This window comes from Simochromis diagramma, unplaced genomic scaffold, assembly GCF_900408965.1.
Source record: "Simochromis diagramma unplaced genomic scaffold, fSimDia1.1 OVJJ01000419.1, whole genome shotgun sequence".
NCBI lineage: Eukaryota > Metazoa > Chordata > Actinopteri > Cichliformes > Cichlidae > Simochromis > Simochromis diagramma.
In genome coordinates, this window is record NW_024387244.1 from 1,819,796 (window position 1) to 1,841,938 (window position 22,143).

Genomic DNA, 22,143 nt, shown 5'->3' on the forward strand with positions numbered 1-22,143 from the left:
TTCCTGATTCAACACTGGCAGCAGCTCCAGTGCCATGAAAAAGTATTTACTGCCTCCTTGGTCGCAGTTTTTTTTTTTTTTTTTTTTTTTTGCACATTTCACACATAAATCCTTCAGATTAGATTACAAAATGCATTTATTAGGGCAAAAAAGCTATCCAACTCTCCTGAGCCTTATCCAAAAAAGTAATTGCACTATTTTGTTTAATGATGTATTAACTGTAATTAACTGCATTTGTTTTTGGAAGATGAGTTCAATTTCACTAGCCACACACAGTATATTATCCACAAATGGGTAAAACCTAGAATGGTGACGAACACTCTCAGGAGTGGCGTAACAAACATGAGCCAAGAATGCAATGACAGGCCACAAAACACCCCAGAACAACATAGAACTGTGGGTCTCACTTCCTTCAGTTAAAGGTTATGATTTAATAATAGGAAGTGGGCTGGGCAAAAATGGCACCCATGGCCGAACTCGAAGGAAAAAAAAGAACAAAAAGGCTCACCTAACATTTGCCAAAAGCCGCCATGATGATTCCCGAGACCGTCAGGAAAATATTCTATCCGATTGTTCAGTCTGACGTCACTAGCCGTGTCTGGGCCTAAACTCCGCTGCAGGTCCATATATCAAACGATCACTGTGGCATTACTGAGAGTTAAAACACTGTCTTAAGTCTTTCATCTTTAATAAAATGATCAGCGTTCTGCTCTACCAGGTGTAACAACTGAGTTTAACATCCAGGCATCCATGAAAACGGAATTTATGACATTTAACGGAGTTAGAAGTTAGCATGAAGTTAGCTCGCTAGCTTCTATCTAAATACAATATAGCATGTCCTGACTGCGGGGTTTTGGAAACAAATTAAAACGTACAGCTTTCTTATCACTTCCAACATAAATGAAGACAGAAAACTAAACAGCAGTGACGTTTGTAGGGTTACTGAAGTTTGGCTAGCTGATATATAATGATGTGCTACGTGACCGCTAGCGACACAGCTATGTTAGCATAATATAAACAAGCTAACTTTTTTTCCACTCGATAAAAGTTAACGTGAGTGTTCTCGGTGGTCAGGAACAAATGTAATCGCATGGCAGGATGCTGTAAAAGGACCAAACTTCAGCCAGGAGAACAACTGAGATAATCCATCCACAATACGAGGTTAGTCATTTATATACTGCTGCATGGGCTGGGCTGTAGCTACATCCTAAGGTTTTAAAAACTGAGCTTAAATAAATGATTAGCGGTAATAAAAGCCGAGGGAGGTCAACAGTGATCACTGACTGTTTTAGGAGCTTTTTGAGATTAAATAGAAGAAAATACATAACATTAAACATGTTAACAACACAAAAGCCATATTTTTTTTTTTAAATGAACTTTATTTAGAACAATAACAATGACAATCTCAAAGAGACAAGCGACATATTAAATCAATCAGAACAGAATCACACAAAAGCCATATGCAGACTACTTTAGGCCCGGAAGTAGGATTCGTCACGTCATCGCTTAATAATCGGATTGACTAAGGAGATAAAAGTTGAACTCCCCCTCCCTCTCCTGCTGCTACTTCAATCATGAAACTGATCAATGATCAGCTGATCGGCTTTTCTGTCGCCAGTCTGTCTCTCTTGTTTGTTTTTGGCTCACTTCGCGCCAGAAAGGGGAAACCAGCGGCTGAACAACAGAAGCACGTTTAAGCTTGATAAGCTGTTGTTAGAATTTATTTAATATTACTTTCTACACCAGGATCTTTTTCTATGTAGCTGAGGGATGGTAACTGTGCAGGGGCGGATCTAGCAAAGTTTAGCCAGGGGGGCCGATAGGGCATGAACAGGGAAAAGGGGGCACAAAGACATACTTTTCTTTCTTATTCTCATTTAAAATGTCCAGCTTTTAATAAAAAAATTATCTGAATCTTACACCCAAAGTTTTAATCTTATGTAAAATGTATAGAAGTCCATTACTGTATATAGTAACTGTTAAGTCTAATATACCCTAGTAAGCTATAGTACTTTTTCCTTTGGGAAGATACCATCTGTGCATTCTGCAGTTCTGTTGAAAAAAGATGTTGAATCTATTTAATTATTCTTGAAAAAATAATTTATTTCTGTGCATTTTTTTCACACTGCATCAAATTAAAGTTTATTACGTCGAGTAAGCATCATGAGGTGGAGGGTGGGGGGTGGTTCCCTATTTTTTATTTTTTTTTGCTGGGAGTTTTAGAACCCTATTGGTTAGGTAGCTTACTCTTTAAAATACCAGAATAGGGAGGATGGTGCAGGTTTAAGTTTATAAGATTGATCAGTTTTGCTGAACTATGAAATATTTTGGGTGCAGTGTATTTTCTGCATACAGGTATAACAGAATAGCTTTAGTGTTGTTGTTTATTTAAACTTGAGTATGAACTTATACAAAATGCAGCAAGATATTTTAAAAAACAGTTTTATTGATTAAAAAACACACTATATCGGATTCATATCGGTATCGGCAGATATCCAAATTTATGATATCGGTATCGGACATAAAAAAGTGGTATGGTGCCATCTCTAATTTAAAGTATTAAATATTTTTTAAGACGCATCATCAGTTGTGGACCTTGGATTCATTGGGTGTTCTAACATAAAATGTTTTTCATCTGAAACTTTTTTACTGCGACAAATATGCAAAAAATAACAAATTTACCACACTATGTGTACATCTGTGATCCCTTCATAAGCTTTTCAGTTATGAAGGGATGTGTAGAAATCCCCGAACACACCCACAACCGACGCTGGAAAGTGAATCATGTCTGCTCAGCACAAAGCTGCACAAAGTTTTGCTTAGTCACAACCCAGACTGAGGGCTTCTAATTAAGATGACCAAACTCACAGGAATTTTAGGTGAATTCTTTGGATTTTTAAAAAAAGATATAGGGTAAGTAAGGTTTTAATGGTTATTTGCAAAACCTTTTCTTGTTGGTAAGCATAAATATGACTGTGATGTGCTAAAGGCAAATAATAAAACAGACAATACAGAAGAAGAAAATTGCACGTGTGATTCACGTGCACAAAAAACAGAAGACCGTTCTTAGGTTACAATTAGATGAAACACTTTGATGCTTGCTGTTTGGTACAACATAACTTTGTACTAACTTTGAAGCTTTAGATAAATGTTAGCCCAGACACAAAGGTGCCAGGCGTTTTCTGAGAGCTTTCATTGATGACCAGAACATAACACCATCAAACAAAATGCAGCATCAAAAAGAAGTTAATGTTTATGTGACTGTGTCAGAAGTGTGTAGATGCACCTAATGGTGAATGTGAAAGCAATGTTTCACAGTATGTAAGGTATTAGTTTGGTAAATGCATAAGAATAACAATGAAAAACACTTTTATGCACTCAGCTTCACAGTTTTTCAATAACCATATGAAAGAGTCACATTCTCTCATTTAGTAAGCAAGTGTTGCAAAGTATTCTTTCCACCAGACCGTGAATATAAATCCCAGATTTGTGTTCTCAAGTTTTTGTAGAAACAAAACAAAAACAAACAAAAGATCAGAAGAAGAAGTTGCTTTCCAAACAGATTCCAGGCTCTCTTAATCACATCCTTCCTCTTACCTGTGGGAGAAAAATGTGGAAGTTCATGGCACATATTTAACCTCTGCATCCATGCATACTAACTAAAATTAGACCTGAAAAATTATAAAATAAGTGGAACTACAATGTGTTTTACAGTCTATAAAAGTTAAACAATTTCACTGTGTCGTCAGCTCCACGAGGCATGAGCGCAAATTTGATTTTAACCCTGGGATAAATTTTAACTGACATTGAAACCTCTGTTTGTTCCGAAGCAAAAGACAAAACTGGTTTGTCACCTTTAAACTGTTCGTTGCGCTCAGCCCGCTTACATCCTCCACAACGCTGTCATTTGCCTCAGAATGAATAATTCTTGTCCAGGCTCGTCTAACACATCTCTTAATTATTGCTTTTGGTCCATAAATGAAAGCTTTGTCACCAGCATTGGTGGAGCGGAGGTGGGGGGGGCTGGCTTACTGGGCTTAAGCCATGGCATGGGAAAATCAAGAGATATCAACCAAGACACCAGGAAAAGACCTGTGGACCTCCATTATCTAAATATCTAAATTTTTAGTCTGATTTGATGTTTTACAATTAAAAAAGTGTTTGTGTTTTTATCTGAAGAGTATGTAAACTGTATATTTGATGATGTTGGTGTTTGGCTTGATTGTCAGCACAAAGAGGGAGAGAGAGGAACAGAGAGGGAACAAGAGCAGGTGAGACAGACATGTTAGTCAAATGGTTGTTTGCCAAAACTCATCAGAACATGTATCCAGTCCCTAGTGTTTCTATTTAGGTTTGTTATTTTTCAAATTCTATATTTATTAAGTTATGCAGGCTTGTTTGCACAACAAGGCTAAATAGTTATGTAAACTTTTCTGAATTTAAATAGTGTACTTTGGTAGAAGTAAAAAATAATATGTTACAAACTAGTAACTCTTCATATTATCTATTGAAAAGCAATACTTGAATAATATTGACCCTGAAAATGTCATCAATAGGTTGCAAAACTCAAGCCTTGAAGATAGAGTCTCATGTTACCACAACAAAGAGGTGTTGTCAGTGTCGTGCAGGTCTATGATGATTTTCAGTGCTACTATCATCTAGCTTTCTGGTTCTGTCTTGATTAAGTCCTCAGTAGTCCAGATTTTGAACTGTTGTAGTCCTGTTTTAATTCCGGATCAGTTCTGGGTCTGGTTGAATTGGGGTTTAGTCCTCGTGTCTTGATACAGCCCCTGACTTTGTTCTGCCTTGCTGCTTAATTAAAAAAAACTAGTTTACGGTGTCCTGCACATGTGATATATATATTATTCTTTTTCGACCAAAGCTCAAAACACAGCCTAATAAATCTTCAACATGTGGGCACATGTGTCAAACTTGTTATTGTTATGCATGGCCCGGCGATGGCCAGGTGCTAATAACACACAAACTACAGATCCCATAATGCAGCGCTGCAGCCTCCTTTTCGAACGCTAGGCTAACTGGGAACATTCCCGCTCAATCAAGTCAAACTTCTGTTATTGTGAAGCTAGCCGCTCACAATGGTGGAGAGAAAAGTTGATTCTGAAAGCAGAGCCTTTCAGCGCCAGTGGGAGACTGAATATATGTTTACAGACATGCTGGTAAACCCGTGTGTCTTATTAGTGGAGCTAAAGTGGCTGTAATTAAGGAATTTAATTTAAGACGGCACTGCGAGACAAAACATCAGGATAAGCTGAAAAACCTAAATGCAGAAACTACAGAAAGTAGAAGAGCTAAAGAAGAATCTGACATTTCAGCAGACGTTTGTCACCAGAGCAAAATCACAAAGTGAAGCTGTTGTGAAAGCAAGTTTAATTGCGTTGGTAGCAGAGGAGATAGACAAATCAGGGGTTAGGAGCATGTAATTATCACCATAACGCAAACCGCAAATTTTATCTGAGCTAAAGGTTTAAATCACCGTCAGTTTCAGTCTTTTATGTGGGAAATAGATTCAGAGTTTGCCGACATTCCTCATCATACAGAGGTCCGCTGGCTGAGTTGGGATAAAAGTTCTCAATCGAGTTTTTGAGCTCAGCAAGGAAACCTGTCAGTTCATGGACATGGCATGTATGATGCGGTGAAGGCATTTCAAGTGAAGCTGTCACAAATGCACCAGTGCAACCTGCCTCACTTTCCCTGTTGCCAAGTAATGTTGAACCAAGTCGGTGCACTTTGCTGATAAACTGAGCGCACTGCGCACTGAGTTTGCGGCGCTTTGGGGACTTTGAAGTAGTGATGTGTCAGTCGGGAACGAAATGGCTCTTAGAGCCGGATCTTTGACGTGAACGACGCGAGCCGGCTGCTTATGGCGAGCCATGGTTTTTGTTTTTTTTTTCTTTCTCTCACCCTCTCGCACTTTTTTCCCGCTTCACTCCGCATGTGAGCCTTGTGCTTTGCTCTGGGATGAGAGGGGAGGGGCGGTAGTTACACTCAGTAGCACAGGAACAGAGCGGGAGGGAGAGAGAGAGAGAAAGAGAGCCAGGGACAACAACGTCACATTAGAAAGGTATCCGGTTGTTCAGTCTGACGTCACTAGCCGTGTCTGGGTCTAAACTCCGCTGCAGGTCCATATATCAAACGATCACTGTGGCATTACTGAGAGTTGAAAAACTATCAAAAGTCTTTCATCTTTAATAAAATGATCAGCGTTCTGCTCTACCAGGTGTAACAATTGAGTTTAACATCCAGGCATCCATGAAAACGGAATTTATGACATTTAACGGAGTTAGAAGTTAGCAGGAAGTTAGCTCGCTAGCTTCTATCTAAATACAATATAGCATGTCCTGACTGCGGGGTTTTGGAAACAAATTCAAACGTACAGCTCTGCTATCACTTCCAGCATAAATGAAGACAGGAAACTAAACAGCAGTGACGTTTGTAGGGTTACTGAAGTTGGGCTAGCTGATATATAATGATGTGCTACGTGACCGCTAGCGACACAGCTATGTTAGCATAATATAAACAAGCTAACTTTTTTTCCACTCGATAAAAGTTAACGTGAGTGTTCTCGGTGGTCAGGAACAAATGTAATCGCATGGCAGGATGCTGTAAAAGGACCAAACTTCAGCCAGGAGAACAACTGAGATAATCCATCCACAATACGAGGTTAGTCATTCATATACTGCTGCATGGGCTGGGCTGTAGTTACATCCTAAGGTTTTAAAAACTGAGCTTAAATAAATGATTAGTGGTAATAAAAGCCGAGGGAGGTCAACAGTGATCACTGACTGTTTTAGGAGCTTTTTGGATAAATAGAAGAAATACATAACATTTTTAACACAAGCCATATAAACGCGGATCTTTAGACCGGAAGTGATTCTCCGCCACTGAACACCAATAGTATTCCCCAACATTTCAGTGCGATGATGGATGTGCATCTTCTTTTGTTTTATTTAATTTATATTTATGTGTGTGTTTGCGTGTTTTTGTTGTTTCAAATTGTTTAAAAGCTATTTACTAGTAAAAGTTGAAATGTGACTAGTTGGTTTTTGTATCATATGATTTATTGATTACATTTTATGTGGAGTGAATAAATAAAAGTATATTTATGGTGGCCCCTACAGACAAAGCACGTAAAAACTCCAAAACACGCACAAAACACAGGATGCTCGGCGCAGTGTTGAGCTTTTGTTACCTAGTGGCTACACAAGCCAGGAAGTACCAACGACCGGATTTGGTGTGTGGTAGTAACAGGTAAATGAACATTTTTTTGAATTATTTGAATATATATGAGTGCTTGTGTATAAATACACAAACAATACACACATGCTTTCAATTGTGTAATTTAAGTGATCTAGGTAGCTCTGCTTTGGAAGTTCAGTTAACGCTAGAAATGTGTTTTGGAGTTTGTACGTGTTTTGTCTCTAGGGGCCACCGTATATATTTATATATAAACATATATAAATAAAACCACTTCTTTTTTACATTAGTAATTCCTTTTGTGCATAATTTTATATTGTTGTTAATAATAAATTAATTAAAGCAACAAAACAACCCGAAGAGCCGGTTGGGAGCCAAAAAAGCCGGCTCTTTGTAAGTCGAGCCGAAAGAGCCGGTTCTCTAAAAAGTGCCAAAAATCCCATCACTACTTTAAAGCACAAAAAGAGAATTTCGAGCTGCTTCGCAACCCGTTTACGTGGAAACTGCACCTGTGCAGATTCAGATGGAGCTGCAGTGTAGTGGTAAACTCGAGGCAAAGTACAACCCTGAATGGCCCGCACAGTTTATTAGTTCCATTCCTGAAGCAATGCCCAGCTCCGTCTACATGCGGCTCCAACCTTGTGTATGCTTTCATTAATTTTTTTCTGGGGTTTTTGGCAGCATATTTCTAACTTGCATAATTTTGACAGGATATATTTTTATGAAGAGCAAAATATTAAAAGTTTTTTTTTAAGTTTATTTATTCTGGAATAATATTCCTGTCTGTTTTTATTCATATTTATGTTTAAAAAACATTGTTTTAGTGTGTTCAATAAATGTTTATCTTGTTTGGCCCGTGACCTAAAGTGTGCCTTGAGTTTTGGCCCCCTGTGCATTTGGGTTTGACACCCCTGCTTTAGGGCTAAGCCCCGGGTGTTTAAAAACAACAAAAACAACACACAAAAAACCCACGTATATCGGGAACTTTGTGGTTGCAGACACCTGAGGTGAGGTTAAAATAAATCACACTTGCTCTGCTGCAGGTTCAGCTGCCCGGTCCTGTTTGAGAGAGAAAAAAAGCTAAAGAAGATGCGGCGAGTGCGCATGAACTGCTGATTTGAGCTGATTTCAGAAAGAACAGCTTTAACACAGCGACCTCCGGTTTCCTCTAGAAATGAATTGACATAAAAAGCTTGTGAGCTCAGGCCGTGCCCCTCAGCTGATACACTTCAAATGCAAGTTACATTAATTCAAATTCTGGTTATGAAGAACTAAAAACAGCCGTATCACCGGCAGGTGATTCCAAGCTCGGTGTAATTATTTGCTTCACAGCAGTTTAGTTCTTCTGCAGCGATCGCGGTGACCAACATGACTGTGCAGCTCAGACTTTGGGAAGCACCCCTCACGTCTCTCTGAAACCTAAAACCAGTCATTCATCGTCGTTCATGTGCGGCTAGTGTTTAGTCTGGGTGATCATATCTGCGCCTAAATAAAATTATTCCAACTTTTAGTCTCATCTGCGATCTAACAGATATGTTTGCACTTTCATAACTGTGGCTACATTAATCTGTGGCGTGCGCGCGCGCATATTGTTGTTGTAATTACGCGCGTTTCTGGAACAGCAAAATGAGACGAGCCAATGCCCCCCTGTCTGTGGGCCTTGCAGTCTGCTGTCGACCATGACTGTGGTGCTATTTATAAGAAACTGGCCCGAAAAATCAGCCGGTTCTAAGCTCTGTGTTTATGCCTCAGAAACCGGAAAAAGAAAAAAAAAGTGCGTTAAGAGATGAGAAGAACACGGTATGAAAAACTGAACAACAAGACGGTCGGTTAATTTCAAACTAAATGAAAACAGGAGCGCGCGCCTTTATTATGTTAATGCGCACGAAAGATTTTAAGTTTCACTTTCGGTTAAATGTTTCGAGCTGAGTATCAAAAAGAGGCGCTTTATTAGAGTTCAAAGCCTCGCTGAGGAAACACAAGAAACAAACAAACCAGTTCAATCTGTGAACTGGAAAATAATATTTTGATAATTTTATAGAAAAGGTGACAGCAGCATTATGTTTCCTTTACATTCAGAAACGCTGTTTTCTGGCACACAATGGACGGGCCTCAGAAAGCTCAGAGTCTAGTGACAGATTTTAACGATTTGACTATTAACATGTAAAATCAGGCCAAGCTCAAGCTCACGTTGATTGTTTGGTTAACAGTAACTCGGTGCTTTCTGTAGCTGTTGTGGTAAGTTGTGTGACTTTGGAAAGTACCCCATATATCTGTTTGCATCAGCTGAGGCTGGTCTGAAAGCTTTGACATCTTTGCCTGTGTTAATCTATGAGCATAGCAGTTTATGACGATGTTTATGATTTAAAGCAGCTTGTTTTTCCTTAAATTCATTGTGTAGCCTGTAAAGGTGCATACTGGTTTAATAAGTATAAAATTGCTCCTTGCACTACTCTCTGTAGTGTAAATCTTATGGCTTTACTTCCTAACTTTTGCTTAGTAAACATGTGAAAGCACAACTGTACTTAGGTGACTGTAAATGTCACCTAAATATTAAAGAAAAACAGAATACAAATTTGATTTCATTTGTTAATGTAATAGCAAAGTAAGATGACTCAAATGCAACAGATTTAAACACACAGCACATGTTGTGGCCACAGACAGTAATCTGCTCATTTAGTTTCACAAAGGTTCTAGAAACAAATGAAAGATTATAGTGCTTCAGCATAAATGCAATCCATTATTATTATTATTATTATTATTATTATTATTATTATTATTATTATTAAATCTATATGTAAGCTGATAGAAACAATAGTTTCACTCTATCCACGACCACTTATCCCTGTGTTATTTATTATTAAATTTAACTGAATTTTATTTGAATTTTATTTTTTATTTTTCAATATGTATCTTTTAGTGTTGAAAAGATGAAAAAAAATTAAGACCATTATGTGTGTTATTGACGTGACATAATTTTTACATCTCACTGTTATGCTCCAGCAGCTGGAATTTGTCCACTAATGTCATTTTAGGTCATTCATAATTAAACCAATAAGGTCAGAATTACAAAAACTAACAAAACAAGAAAAAACAAACTCACGCCTGAAGCCTTAAAACTCACAAAACTACAAAATATTCAGAGCACAAACCACTGTACTGACATGTAAAATAATTAGCCTACATCTTTTACATGGCTCTTTATTACTAAACATCACACACACACACACACACACACACACACACACACACACACACACACACACACACACACTACACTAAAACTTTTGTTTTGTTCCTTTATTTTGTGTTTTTGACTTAACTGGGCTCAGGAAAAATCCCTCCCATATTATTTTGGGAGCAGAAACTCTTCTCGTGTAAGGTGCAGTTTGGTCCACTCACTAATTGTTTTGGATGAACGTGGCTGTGTCCGTGTGGCCATTGCCGCGCGCGAGCTGCTCGGCGGTGAGTCCGTCATTGTTGCGTGCGCCGCGATTCTCGGTGTATCCAATGAGCAGCCTGACAACCTCCAGGTGACCCTTACTGGCGGCCAGGTGCAGCGGAAGGTTACCTTCATATGGAGTTATAGGTCAATAAAAACCAGGTGCGAGAAGAAAACAAAACAGAAGTAAATCAAATCATTTAATTCCGTACCTCTTTCATCTGCGATGTTAACGTCGGCCCCATAGTTTAGCAGCACGCGCACAGAATCCACGAATCCTTCACGAGCGGCATCGTGGGTCACGGTGAGACCGCAGGAGGGATCTGGCACATTTGGATTTGCCCCCGCTTGCAGCAGAGTCTCAATGACCCGGGAGTCCCCCAACTTCACTACCTGCACACACACACAATGGAGGGAGAGAGAGGATGGATGCGGGAGATAATTTAGGAGAAGAAGAAGCTTTAAGGAGCTGCCCAGGGTGTGCCTGGCGATTATCATTTTTATATGTAAATATTAAATTCATCCCATGACACCATATCCCAATTTAATGCATTTAATGCTCAATAAGTGTATTGCTATTAATTCATTGGCCCCGCATTGGCCCCGCCTCTCCTCCTGACGTTTCTTGTCGTCACAGGGAAAATCTGCGCCTGCCATTGGACAGCAGCATCAGCGGACCTGTTTCTATTGGTGGCAGACAGGTAAGGACTGCGTCATACAGATAGGTGAAAAACATCTTCACCATTTCGTCTCGCACATGTCAGCATGTATGAATTTCAAAGTTACTATGCATAATTATGAACTCGCGAGCACACGATATGTTGGATGAGCGGTCAACGAGGAGGAGCTTCCTCTCTGAGTGGACCGTTCAGCTGCAGGCCTGCACCCAACATGATCGTTCATATTAAAGCTCGTGTGACACGCAGACAGTGCACGAGCAAAAACAACAACAACAAAAAAGCACGTTTAAAATCAGATCCAAGCAGGGCACGGGCTGATAATCTGGCAAACCGGGCATTTTTCACGTTGGGCTGACGGACTTTTGGTTCGCTGCGCACAGGCCTAACAAGCACTGACAGCAGCCCATTGGTTCATTTTCATGAGACTGGAGTTCCCACTTAAATGTCTTCGCTACCTCCGCTAAAAACAGGCCTTCTGGTCAAACTGCTGCACATGATTATTTGCCTTTCTGAACAGGTTTGCTCTTAAAGGTAACTCCATCCTGGAAGAATTGATTTTAATCAAGCAAGCAAGCAATTAAACTAGACATGTATGGATTTCAAAATCTTGTTTGGTTTTCAAATGTAATTTTTTCAGTGATATCATCTTTAATAGCAGCAAATTAACTAAGCATCGAATTGTTGTTTTTTTCTTCATTTTTTTCAATATTTTTCTAGTAACTGATATTTGACACGAGCATAAAAAAATGGAAAATTCAGTTTTTGTAGTGTCAAGAGATTTATTCTAAAGACACTTCTTCAGCTTAGAGTCAGAGAGTAGAAACACACACGCTGCAGTTTTTACTTGCAGGGCAGAGCGCTCACAACAAAGTGGGGGCCCTGTGATGTGCGTGCTCTGTTCTTGCACTTGTCTTTATTTATACACAAGAAAAGTAATACACTAATGAATACATTTGTTCAGTGGAATGTTGATACGCGAGCATGTGTGTATGTGATTGTGTGTGTGTTAGAATGTGGGAAGCAGCCCTTTTTCCTGGTAAGAGCTCAGAACTGCTTGTTCAGCTTCGTACTATCGCTGTGGGAAGATTCAGATAAAAATATCAGAACAAGTTTTATAAAGAACAATCAGTTCTAAGTAATAAAAAGGTCGTCATGCAGTATTCTATCACATGTACACTTATATCATTAAAAGCTTATACTGACTACTAAGTACAATTTTCCATTGACATGTAGCAATACCCAATATTTGTATTGGTATTATTTATCTGGAGGCGCCCTCGCTAAAGTGAGGAAGGATGAAGGAGGTAGATGGATAGATGGAGGATTATTAAAACAGTATTTCAATCAATCAATAAAAAAATAAATAAAAAAATAAATATATATATATATATATATAATATATATTCACATGTGTATGCAATATGGATTATTGTAATACTGATACTTAATTGTCACGTGTGGTATTGATTTTGCATTTGATAACTAAAGCACAATACCAGGAGAAAGGAAAGTTTATCTAAAGAGAAATAAAGAGGACTACAGCAGGCAGCTCAGGATATAGCAGCCCTCCTCTGTCTAGATTGAGGCCACTAGCAGTAAGGAGGGTGACAGTTTAACCTGATATAACCTGACATGCAGTCTGACACTGTTTTTTTCTTTTCTTTTTTGCCTTTACCATCCTCTCTGTGTAAATGGATGCGTTTGTAGAATTCTGTTGATTTTTGATCTGACAGACATCTGCTATAGCGTATTGGTGTTTAAATAAATAAATAGTATATAAGAACAGAACAGAATAGGCTTTTATTCATATTGTACATGTACAACATAATGGGGGGCTCTCCACACCAGCTGTACATAGAACAAAAATAGAAATACTACACCAAGAAAAAATGACAGACAAGAGGAGGAAGATGCAATAGAGGACAAGATACGCAAGTAAAAGCTGTACTGTGAAAGCACAACTGTGAAACTAAGGAAGTGATAACAGAACATCTTATTACTCCATAAAACACACTCATGCACATACATATGTATTTATATTAATCTATAAATGCATTCAAATCTGATAGTAAATCATGAATTTCAGCTTTTTAGACTTTTGGTAAACTGTTCATCTTTTTCACTACACTTAAATCTATTTTGGAGAGTCCAAACTTATAACTGCCACATACAGATTTCTGCACTTCAAAAAATATTTACATCGATCTGAGACGATTGTATTCAGTATAATGATGACATTATCGAAGCTGGTGGATATTTGAAGAGTACATGTGAGGAGGCCTCAGCCTCTAACACAAAGCACTAAAACAAGGAAGTAAATCAAGCTGCTAGCAAGCAAAACAGACTGAAATCGTCCAAATATGTTTAAAATCACTTCGGAAAAAAGCCAGTTCAAACGGTTTTTATTACTTACCTGTATTGCAGTCCTATTAAACACATTTTTAATATTTACACCAGCTCCATTTTGCAGTAAAGTTGTGATTTCTAATAGGTTTCCAGTTGCACAGGCATTGCAGAGTTGGTCAGAGAGACTCATATCAGGTGTCCCTTTAAAACGCAATACAAAGCAAACTTATCACCTAAAATTTTCCGCAGGCTGTGTTGAAGACTGAAATAATCCGGGAGGGTGGACTGGCCAAATACAGAAATCTGAAACATGTCCCTCCCACCCTTACATCATCCTTGACTGTGCAGCTGGAGCTGTTACTGAAAAATCCTTGTTAATGCAGTAAGCTAGCCTGTTGAGAATTAGTTAGATGGTAATATATTTGCTTTTTTTTTTGGTTTTCACTTCAAATATTTTAGTGAGCAGTCGGTAATTTCTCAAATCTCTTTCTTCAGTCATGTCTTTTCTTAGTTTTGTGTTTCCAGTTCTAAAAAAAATAGCCAACAAACAAACAGACAGACAAAAGCAAAGCAAATAAAACAATGTAGGGGGTATAAGACGGTTTTAGATTACATGCATCATGTATGTTACATAAGGACTGGGCACCTAATGATATATTTTCAAAATTCAGTAGAATCAGTTTCGGGGTCACTCATCAAAAACAAGATGTGCAATAAATCTCCAGCTCTACTGTGTGTCAAAATCAACACTGATTACATGTTTACAGCTTCTATTTGAGCATGTTATGCTTGTCCAGCAGCAAAATAAATGATGCCTCTCCCACCCTTCCCGAGATACTGATATACTCCATGTAGGTCATAATTAGAATATTCAAAGAAAATAATATTACAGATTTTGCCTATTTTTCCTGCTCCCCTGCTGATTTTCCTGCGTGACATTTTATTGATGTGATGTTTGGGCCTGTTTATGGAAAAAGCTGCATGGAGCCTTTTCACAATATCTATATGTCAGGTATACAGTAAGCCACCTGCAGCCTGAAAAACGGAACCAAAGCCAGAACTGTGACAATGATGTCTGAATAACTAAAAACAAGCAAAAACACAAAATAATTAAATAGATAAATATAAAAACTTACGTCAAATGAGATTAAAACCGTAGCACACCTTCCTCCTGCTGTTCAGTGCGTGGCATCACATTTTCCAAACGACTCGAGCTGAAAATCCCCCGAAAAACAGCCAAAAAAAAAAAAAAGGGGAAAAGAAAAGAAAAGAAAAGAAAGGAAAAAATAAAATGTCGCCTCCACGCGTGATTTCAAGCATGTGATGCATTTACTGGCAGTTCCCGCTCGTTTTCAAAAGTAATTCGAGTTTGTATTTCCGTTTTTAACCTGTTACAGGATGAAAGAGGGAGCGAGACACGGGGATGACTTTCGTTAGAAACATCGCGCAGTCACCGTGAGGCGAGCCTCCTCTCAGTTTAAAAAAGCCTCTCGGATGAATCCACAGCTCGTGAACATCAGAGGTTCTTTCCAAAGAGGAGGAGACGGCCTGATTGGACGGTTCCTCATCGGCTCATAGGCGGGACGGTTAACGGAACTTCATAACACGGTAATAATGGTGGTGCCTTCATTCATTGTCCATGTGAATGTTTTGAAACGTCGACGCGCTGGCGCAGACGATGCGCGCCTTTTATTATGACATTACAGATGCGGAGCAAGAGCTCTATTTCTTTTTTGTCACGTCACGGCCTTTGTGCTTTTAGTTTCTTTTTCTTTGCCGCCCTCTCCTGTAACAAGCTGTGCATCTACGGTCACCTCATTTGGTGGGACAGTTATTGCGGACTTTTCACGCAGAGAATTCACGCACAGTGGATATTTTCTTTTTTCGGACTAGTCTCTGTAAATTCCAGAGATGGGTGTTTCTGAGGGGAATCCCAGCGGATCAGCAGCTTTTGAAATACTCAGACCAGCCCGTCTGGCACCAACAATCACGACGCGTTCAAAGTGACTTTAATCACCTTTCTTCCTCATTCTGATGCTCAGACGTCAGCAGGTCATCGTGGCCCAACCTGGCCATGTGTGCATGGATAAATGCTCGGAGTGTGAGCTGCCATCAGATTCTTGACTGAAGGAGAGGTTGAGCAGATGTACCTAATGAAGTGGCCGGTGAGTGTGTTTGAGCAAATTTCACAGAAAGCATAAACTTATTATACGAGTAAAGCATTGTACTTGTCAAATTAGCATTACGGTCTCTTCAAACTGGCAAACCAGCTGCCTGATGTGTACATTTTGCTGTTTGAAAAGCTAAATATTATAAATTATTATAAAAATTACAGTGTCTCCTTCTTTCCATTAAAGTCATTCCCAAGTACTTGAAAATGTTCTTTGGGGTCATTCTTATGAGCAGGCGATACAATTGTTAATTTGCTCCCTGCCACATAGTTAAGCAGAGCATTTACAACCTTCCCTCTAGCCTCGATGGACATTCCCTTATTGGGTCTCTTACATGGAAAGAAAAAAAAATGCTAAGGTTTTAGATTTAAAGCTTCAGTTACCTTTAATGTTTTTTTCTCCAAAGAAGGGACATCTCACATGACTTCTTTTAGCCTTCAGGTAGATAAAACTAAAATATAATTAAAGCTACAGATGCACCTAGTTTATTCTGGGTCAGTTTTTGGTATGATAATCCTTTGATACTATAAGTGACACAAATTTTTTAGCCTTTTTTGCACATTTGTGTTTCCAAGGTGTCGTTGCAATAAATAAAAGTAATAAAACTTGCAGTTCATCTTTTGTTTTGCTTTCTTCTCACAGGCTTGCACTGGAATCGACAATCCTCCAGAGGCAATCGCTCTGTTAGAGCTCATGAACTGGGATTTAGTGGTAAGTTCATTATTTGCAGGCTTTACTCTGGGACATGCATGTTTAGGTTGCTAAACATAGCAGCAAGTTTTTCATTGAATGTGTCAAGGCACGATCCTGGTGTCCTATATATGCAACTTATAATTATATTGCTAGCTTTTTCAACAGGGATTTCAATAGTAACACATTCCAATACGTTATCTATGGTGCTTGACATACATTCAGTCAGACTACATTTCAAAACTTTATCTACATACAAAAGCATAAACTTATTATACAAGTAAAAAATTGTACTTGTCAAATTAGCATTACGGTCTCTTCAAACTGGCAAACCAGCTGCCTGATGTGTACATTTTGCGTTTACACCGTTGTTTTAAATGGCATAAACTTGACGTAAATATCATGTTTGCTGGTCTGATTACTGCCGGATCTGCTGAATAAAGAAATACTTAAGTAATAATAATAATGATAATAATTATGATAATAATAATAGATTTTATTTAAAAAGCACCTTGAGTCCAAGGACACTTAACAATAGAATAAAACTCCCCACACTCCCTAGCAGATCATTACATGGAGAAACCTTTGTAATACAAGCGTGCTGATCCACACAGGTGTGCACACAGGTGTACACAGACGCGGACTACACCCTTCTTGGCTGCTGCCTCAAAGCACATTGTGCGCTGTCTATCTTGCGTGCTGCACAATAGCGTTTAATATTTAGTATCTACTGCTATCTACTGCTAGCTAGTTTATTGTGATGGTGCTGTTTTTATTATGTTGCTCTTTTTTTTGTTTGCTCTCTCTTCTGTTTTTTTTTCTGCATACAGGTGATCCAGGTGTTTTGTTTGTTTTTCTTTCTTTCTTCCCCCCCTTCTCACCGTCTCTTCTCCCCTCTGGTTTTCTTTCTCTCCCTCTCTTTCTTTCATTCTTTCTCCCTGTCCTATCCCCCAGTCATGTCTGTCCCGTTTGCAGCAACCGAAAATAAAATAAATACATAATTATAATAAAGGTCAATCAAATGGACCAATATGGCAAGGCCATGATGATCCACTTGGTAAAATAAATCCGCTTGGCATCCTTCTTGGCCTTAAGACAACAATTCTGATGGTAAAGATCCAAACGGGACACAAAAAAAACAAACAAACAAAAAAAACAATAGAATCAAACACATAATAGAGATGACAAAATGAAGATCAATAAAACAAAAGCACAAGATAAATCAAGATTGTCCATACAGACAATATTGATTTGTAAATGATTAAATAACAATCTTGTCAACACAAAGTTCTTTATTTGGAGCCCAGTTCTAAAAGAAAGATAAGTTACTGAAAAGTGTTTGTGCTTAGTGCTTCACTGAGCTGAAATTTAAACTTAAAACATCTCAAGATATATTAAATAAAAGGAAAATCTAAATTAAAAGGACCTCAAAGTGTCTCAAAGGCTTCAAACTGAACATCTCAATATCTGAGCAGCTCGATATCTTATGGACTATCCTCCACTGCAGTCACACGCCCCTCAGACCGTCAGCTCCTGTAATTTTGCCTTTTTTCTCTTTTATTTTCAATGTGTCTGCGCCGACACCTATAAACTGGGTGCTCGCGACATCATTACCGTATGTTGGGTTTACGTTCAAGCCATTTTTCTTGTGAAGAATTATTTCGGACTTGAACTTAGTGAACGGAACATCTTCTTTGACATTATCGTAGGCGATGTTAAACGCGGCCTGTTTGCTGCTGCCTGTCGCTGAAAGCCAGTAGGGAGAGGGGACACTGGGGCAGTGCTTGTATCGCGGAATATAATGTGTTTTCTGGATACGCTGTGCTTTTTCAGCGTTTCAATTTGAAACGTATTAGCAGCAGTCAGAAATGCAGTATTGCCGGCCACACTCACCACAGGTGGGGCGTTCTCGCTGGGTGAACCCTACGGTGGCCCTGAGAGGCCAAACAGACTGCAACTTAAGAAAACACCAGCAATAAGAGAAATGCTGCAAAAGCACACAAAACACAATGGAAATAAGAAAAAACAAAACTTACTGATTCTTTTAATTTAGTTCCATGTGTGCCTGCACCAACGCAACAGTGTGGCCACACACTCGATCCGGTTTTAGTGCATTCAGTTTTCAGGCCCCTCTTCTGTGGAACCAGCTTCCAGTTTGGATTCAGGAGACAGACACTATCTCTACTTTCAAGATTAGGCTTCAAACTTTCCTTTTTGCTAAAGCATATAGTTAGGGCTGGACCAGGTGACCCTGAATCCTCCCTTAGTTATGCTGCAATAGACGTAGGCTGCCGGGGATTCCCATGATGCATTGAGTTTTTCCTTTCCAGTCACCTTTCTCACTCACTATGTGTTAACAGACCTCTCTGCATTGAATCATATCTGTTATTAACCTCTGTCTCTCTTCCACAGCATGTCTTTATCCTGTCTTCCTTCTCTCACCCCAACCAATCACAGCAGATGGCCCCGCCCCTCCCTGAGCCTGGTTTTGCTGGAGGTTTCTTCCTGTTAAAAGGGAGTTTTTCCTTCCCACTGTCGCCAAAGTGCTGCTCATAGGGGGTCATATGATTGTCCAACACGTTCTCACTTCTGAAGCGTAACATTTTACGCTAGGTGACAAATCGTCAACATATTACGTTTTCGGCTACCCAACACGTTCCTAAATGACAACCTCGGAAAAATGAGGAAATGTGAGAACCGTCTGGACTCAATCTACACATGTTCACTCTTTTTCTTCAAATCGCTTGGAAACACGCTATTTAACGTCATTAAAGTCCTGGTTAAGGTCAGGAATAAGGTTATGGTTAGGCCTAGGGATAAGGTTAGGTTTAGGGCTGGAATACAGGGCTGGAACGTCTATTACAGCGGGAGCGTCATTCCACTGGATTTCATCCATAACCCGGCGCGTACCACAAGAACGCGGAAGGTCACCTTTCGCGTTCCTCAGGAACGCCGCGGGGCGTGACAAAACGTCAGCATGTTACGCCTCGGGAGTGAGAACGGGCTCGATTGTTGGGTTTTTCTCTGTATATTTTATTGTAGGATCTACTGTACAATATAAAGCGCCTTGAGGCGACTGTTGTTGTGATTTGGTGCTATATAAATAAAATTGAATTGAATTGAATTAAAGCTGAAAGGAGGCAGAAACAGGAAGATTGTAACCTGGTGGACAAAGGAATGTGATGCAGCAATTAAGTGCAGAAATAAAGCTTTTAGGATGTTAAAAAGAAATCAGAGTTATCAGAATTTTGTTTAATATCAAAAATCACAAGCTATTGTGAGAAGAACCCTTAAAGCTGCAAAGAGGGACAGTTGGAGGAGCTTTTGTAATTCAGTGGGGAGAGAGACAGACATTGGTAAGGTATGGTCAGTGATCAGAAGGATGAATGGCATTATAAGTAAATATGGGTATCCAGTATTAAGTGAAGGGGAAGTCACAGCGGTGAAAGAAGAAGAAAAGGCAGATATGATGGCAAAAACCTTTGTTAAAATCCATAGCTCAAGTAATATTAGTGAAGAAGGTCAAAGGGGAAGTGAAATTACACTAGCAGAGAACAGGGAGATACTGCAAGCAAGCTGACGACACAAATGATTCATTGAATATGCCATTTACAAAGACAGAATTGAACCGATCACTTAGGAAATTTAACCTTTCAGCACCTGGGAAGGATCAGATTTGTTACACAATGATAAGTCACTTAAGTGACACAGCTAAAGACATTTTATTAGAACTGTATAATAGAGTTTGGGAGGAAGGGAAGTTGCCACAAAGCTGGAAGGAGGCAGTGATAATATCGATACGTAAACCAGGGAAGGATGATACAAAGCCAGGAAACTACAAACCAACAGCTTTAACATCCAAGATCTGCAAAATAATGGAGAAAATTATAAATGAAAGATTAGTGTTCTGTGTGGAAAAGAAAGGATATTTGGCTCAGGATCAGAGTGGTTTTAGAAGAGGGAGGAGTGCAATGGATCCAGCTTTATGTTTAGAACATGAGATAAGGAAGGCACAAGTGAATAAGGAGAGTGTGCTGGCGGTCTTTTTTGATATAGAGAAAGCATATGATATGATGTGAAGGGAAGGTCTATTAATTAAAATTAGGAAAATGGGTATAAATGGTCGAATTTTCAGATGGATTAAGGATTTTTTGGAAGGAAGTTGAATCATAGTAAGGATTGGGAGGAGTTATTCGGAGAGTTTGCCAATAGAAAATGGAACACCACATGGGAGCATAGTTAGGCCGTTATTGTTTTCATTGCTGATAAAAGATGTGTTTAAGAACATAGAGGGTGGGATGAGGTTTTCACTTTTTGCAGACGATGGGGCAATGTGGGCAAGAGGACGAAGGTTAGACTTTTTGGTAAAGAAAGTGCAGGGGGCAATCGCAGAAATAGAACAGTGGTCATATAAATGGGGGTTTAAATTCTCAGTTGATAATCATCATCATCATCATCAGTTTATTTATATAGCACTTTAAAAACACACAAGGCTGACCAAAGTGCTGAACAATAGAAACATAATAAGACAAAAATAATGTTTTTTTACAAGGAAAAGAGTTGGTGTTGACATCAGGGTCCGATTATTTGAACAAGAATTGGAAAGGGTAAAACTATTTAAATTTGGGGGTTGTGGTTTGATAAAAGGGTGACATGAACTATACATATTCAGAAAATAATAGACAAACGCAAGAAAGTGTTAAATATAATGAGGTGCTTAGTGGGAATTGACTGGGGGTTGATAGGAAATCTTTAAAAGCTATATATACTGGGTTGATTTGATCAGTATATAATTCTGCTGCCGGAACAAGTCTTCGTAAGTTGGATAGTATCCAATATCAGGCGCTAAGACTTTGCTTAGGTGCATTCAAAACAACATCTGCAGCAGCTGTACAGGTAGAAATGGAGGAAATACCATTACAAATAAGAAGAGAGCAACTGACACTGACTTACTGGGCAAGTTTACAAGGACATGGTCAAGATCATCCAACAAAAACTGTTTTCCAACCGTGCTGGGAAAAAGAGAAAGGTGAATTGAAGAGCTTTGGGTGGACAGTGGGACAGAAAGCAGCTGAACTTAATCTGGACCTGATCAACATAAGTCAAACAGCACCGTTGCCTACAATACCACCATGGATGCTCCCTGATGCAGTAACAGATTTCACATTGTTAAACAAAAAGAACAAGGAGAGGGGGTTTATCTTCACATACAGCGCAGGAATATATTACTCAGTATTATAGTTATGTAAAAATCTGCACAGATGCATCAAAGAATACAGCCAACCAAAGCGGGATAGCATGTACTGTTCCTGAATTTAATACACAGGTAGGGAAAAGGATCAGTGCTGATCTATCAGTATACACAGGAGAAATGGTTTCAGTATTGTTAGCAGTCCAGTGGATTGAAGACACAAGACCACTAAGATCTGTAATATGCTCGGACTCAAGCTCATCACTGGCCAGTTTGCAAGACTGACACTCATAATGCAGACCTGACAATCTGATAGAGATCCAGCAAACATCATTCAGAGTTATTATGATGGGGCTTATGGTCACATTCTTATTGGTACCAGCGCATCATGGAGTTAAAGGGAATGGA

At 39.1% G+C, this 22,143-nt stretch overlaps 1 protein-coding gene and 1 long non-coding RNA gene across 5 annotated transcripts in view; one reads left to right on the forward strand and one right to left on the reverse strand.

Moving 5' to 3' along the window:
- The first annotated feature begins 2,720 nt into the window (after nucleotides 1–2,720).
- The window catches only part of LOC120747241, a 30,916-nt gene continuing 11,493 nt past the window's right edge, over nucleotides 2,721–22,143 (forward strand). Inside the window, exons 1-5 of one of the 3 annotated variants that reach the window (XR_005699076.1) lie at nucleotides 2,721–2,913; nucleotides 11,295–11,358; nucleotides 15,081–15,291; nucleotides 15,726–15,848; nucleotides 16,497–17,174. This is a non-coding gene — a long non-coding RNA (uncharacterized LOC120747241). Of the gene's footprint in view, nucleotides 2,914–11,294; nucleotides 11,359–15,080; nucleotides 15,849–16,496; nucleotides 17,175–22,143 lie in introns of those variants that run through there. The other 2 variants (XR_005699075.1, XR_005699074.1) reach the window with 2 other exon arrangements.
- Nucleotides 3,041–15,083, reverse strand: LOC120747239 (cyclin-dependent kinase 4 inhibitor C-like). 2 transcript variants are annotated; one of them, XR_005699073.1, is made up of 4 exons: nucleotides 14,820–15,083; nucleotides 10,870–11,050; nucleotides 10,618–10,786; nucleotides 3,041–3,597 (listed from the first exon to the last, which is right to left on the reverse strand). XR_005699073.1 is itself a non-coding variant. In XM_040052959.1 (4 exons), coding segments are annotated over exons 1-4 (474 nt in total). In that variant the 5' UTR covers nucleotides 13,874–14,060; the 3' UTR covers nucleotides 3,041–3,596. The 2 variants fall into 2 exon arrangements, 1 of the variants encoding a protein (XP_039908893.1); XM_040052959.1 differs by lacking the exon at nucleotides 14,820–15,083 and adding an exon at nucleotides 13,751–14,060.

Bases quoted from the DNA above. Each gene is read 5' to 3' on its own strand.
- LOC120747239 (XM_040052959.1), bottom strand. From the start codon at position 13,873: ATGAGTCTCTCTGACCAACTCTGCAATGCCTGTGCAACTGGAAACCTA. The intron at 11,051-13,750 runs GTAAGTAATAAA...GTGTGTGTGCAG, and splicing joins TTAATAGGACTGCAATACAG to GTAGTGAAGTTGGGGGACTC. The intron at 10,787-10,869 runs GTACGGAATTAA...CTCCATATGAAG, and splicing joins TAACATCGCAGATGAAAGAG to GTAACCTTCCGCTGCACCTG.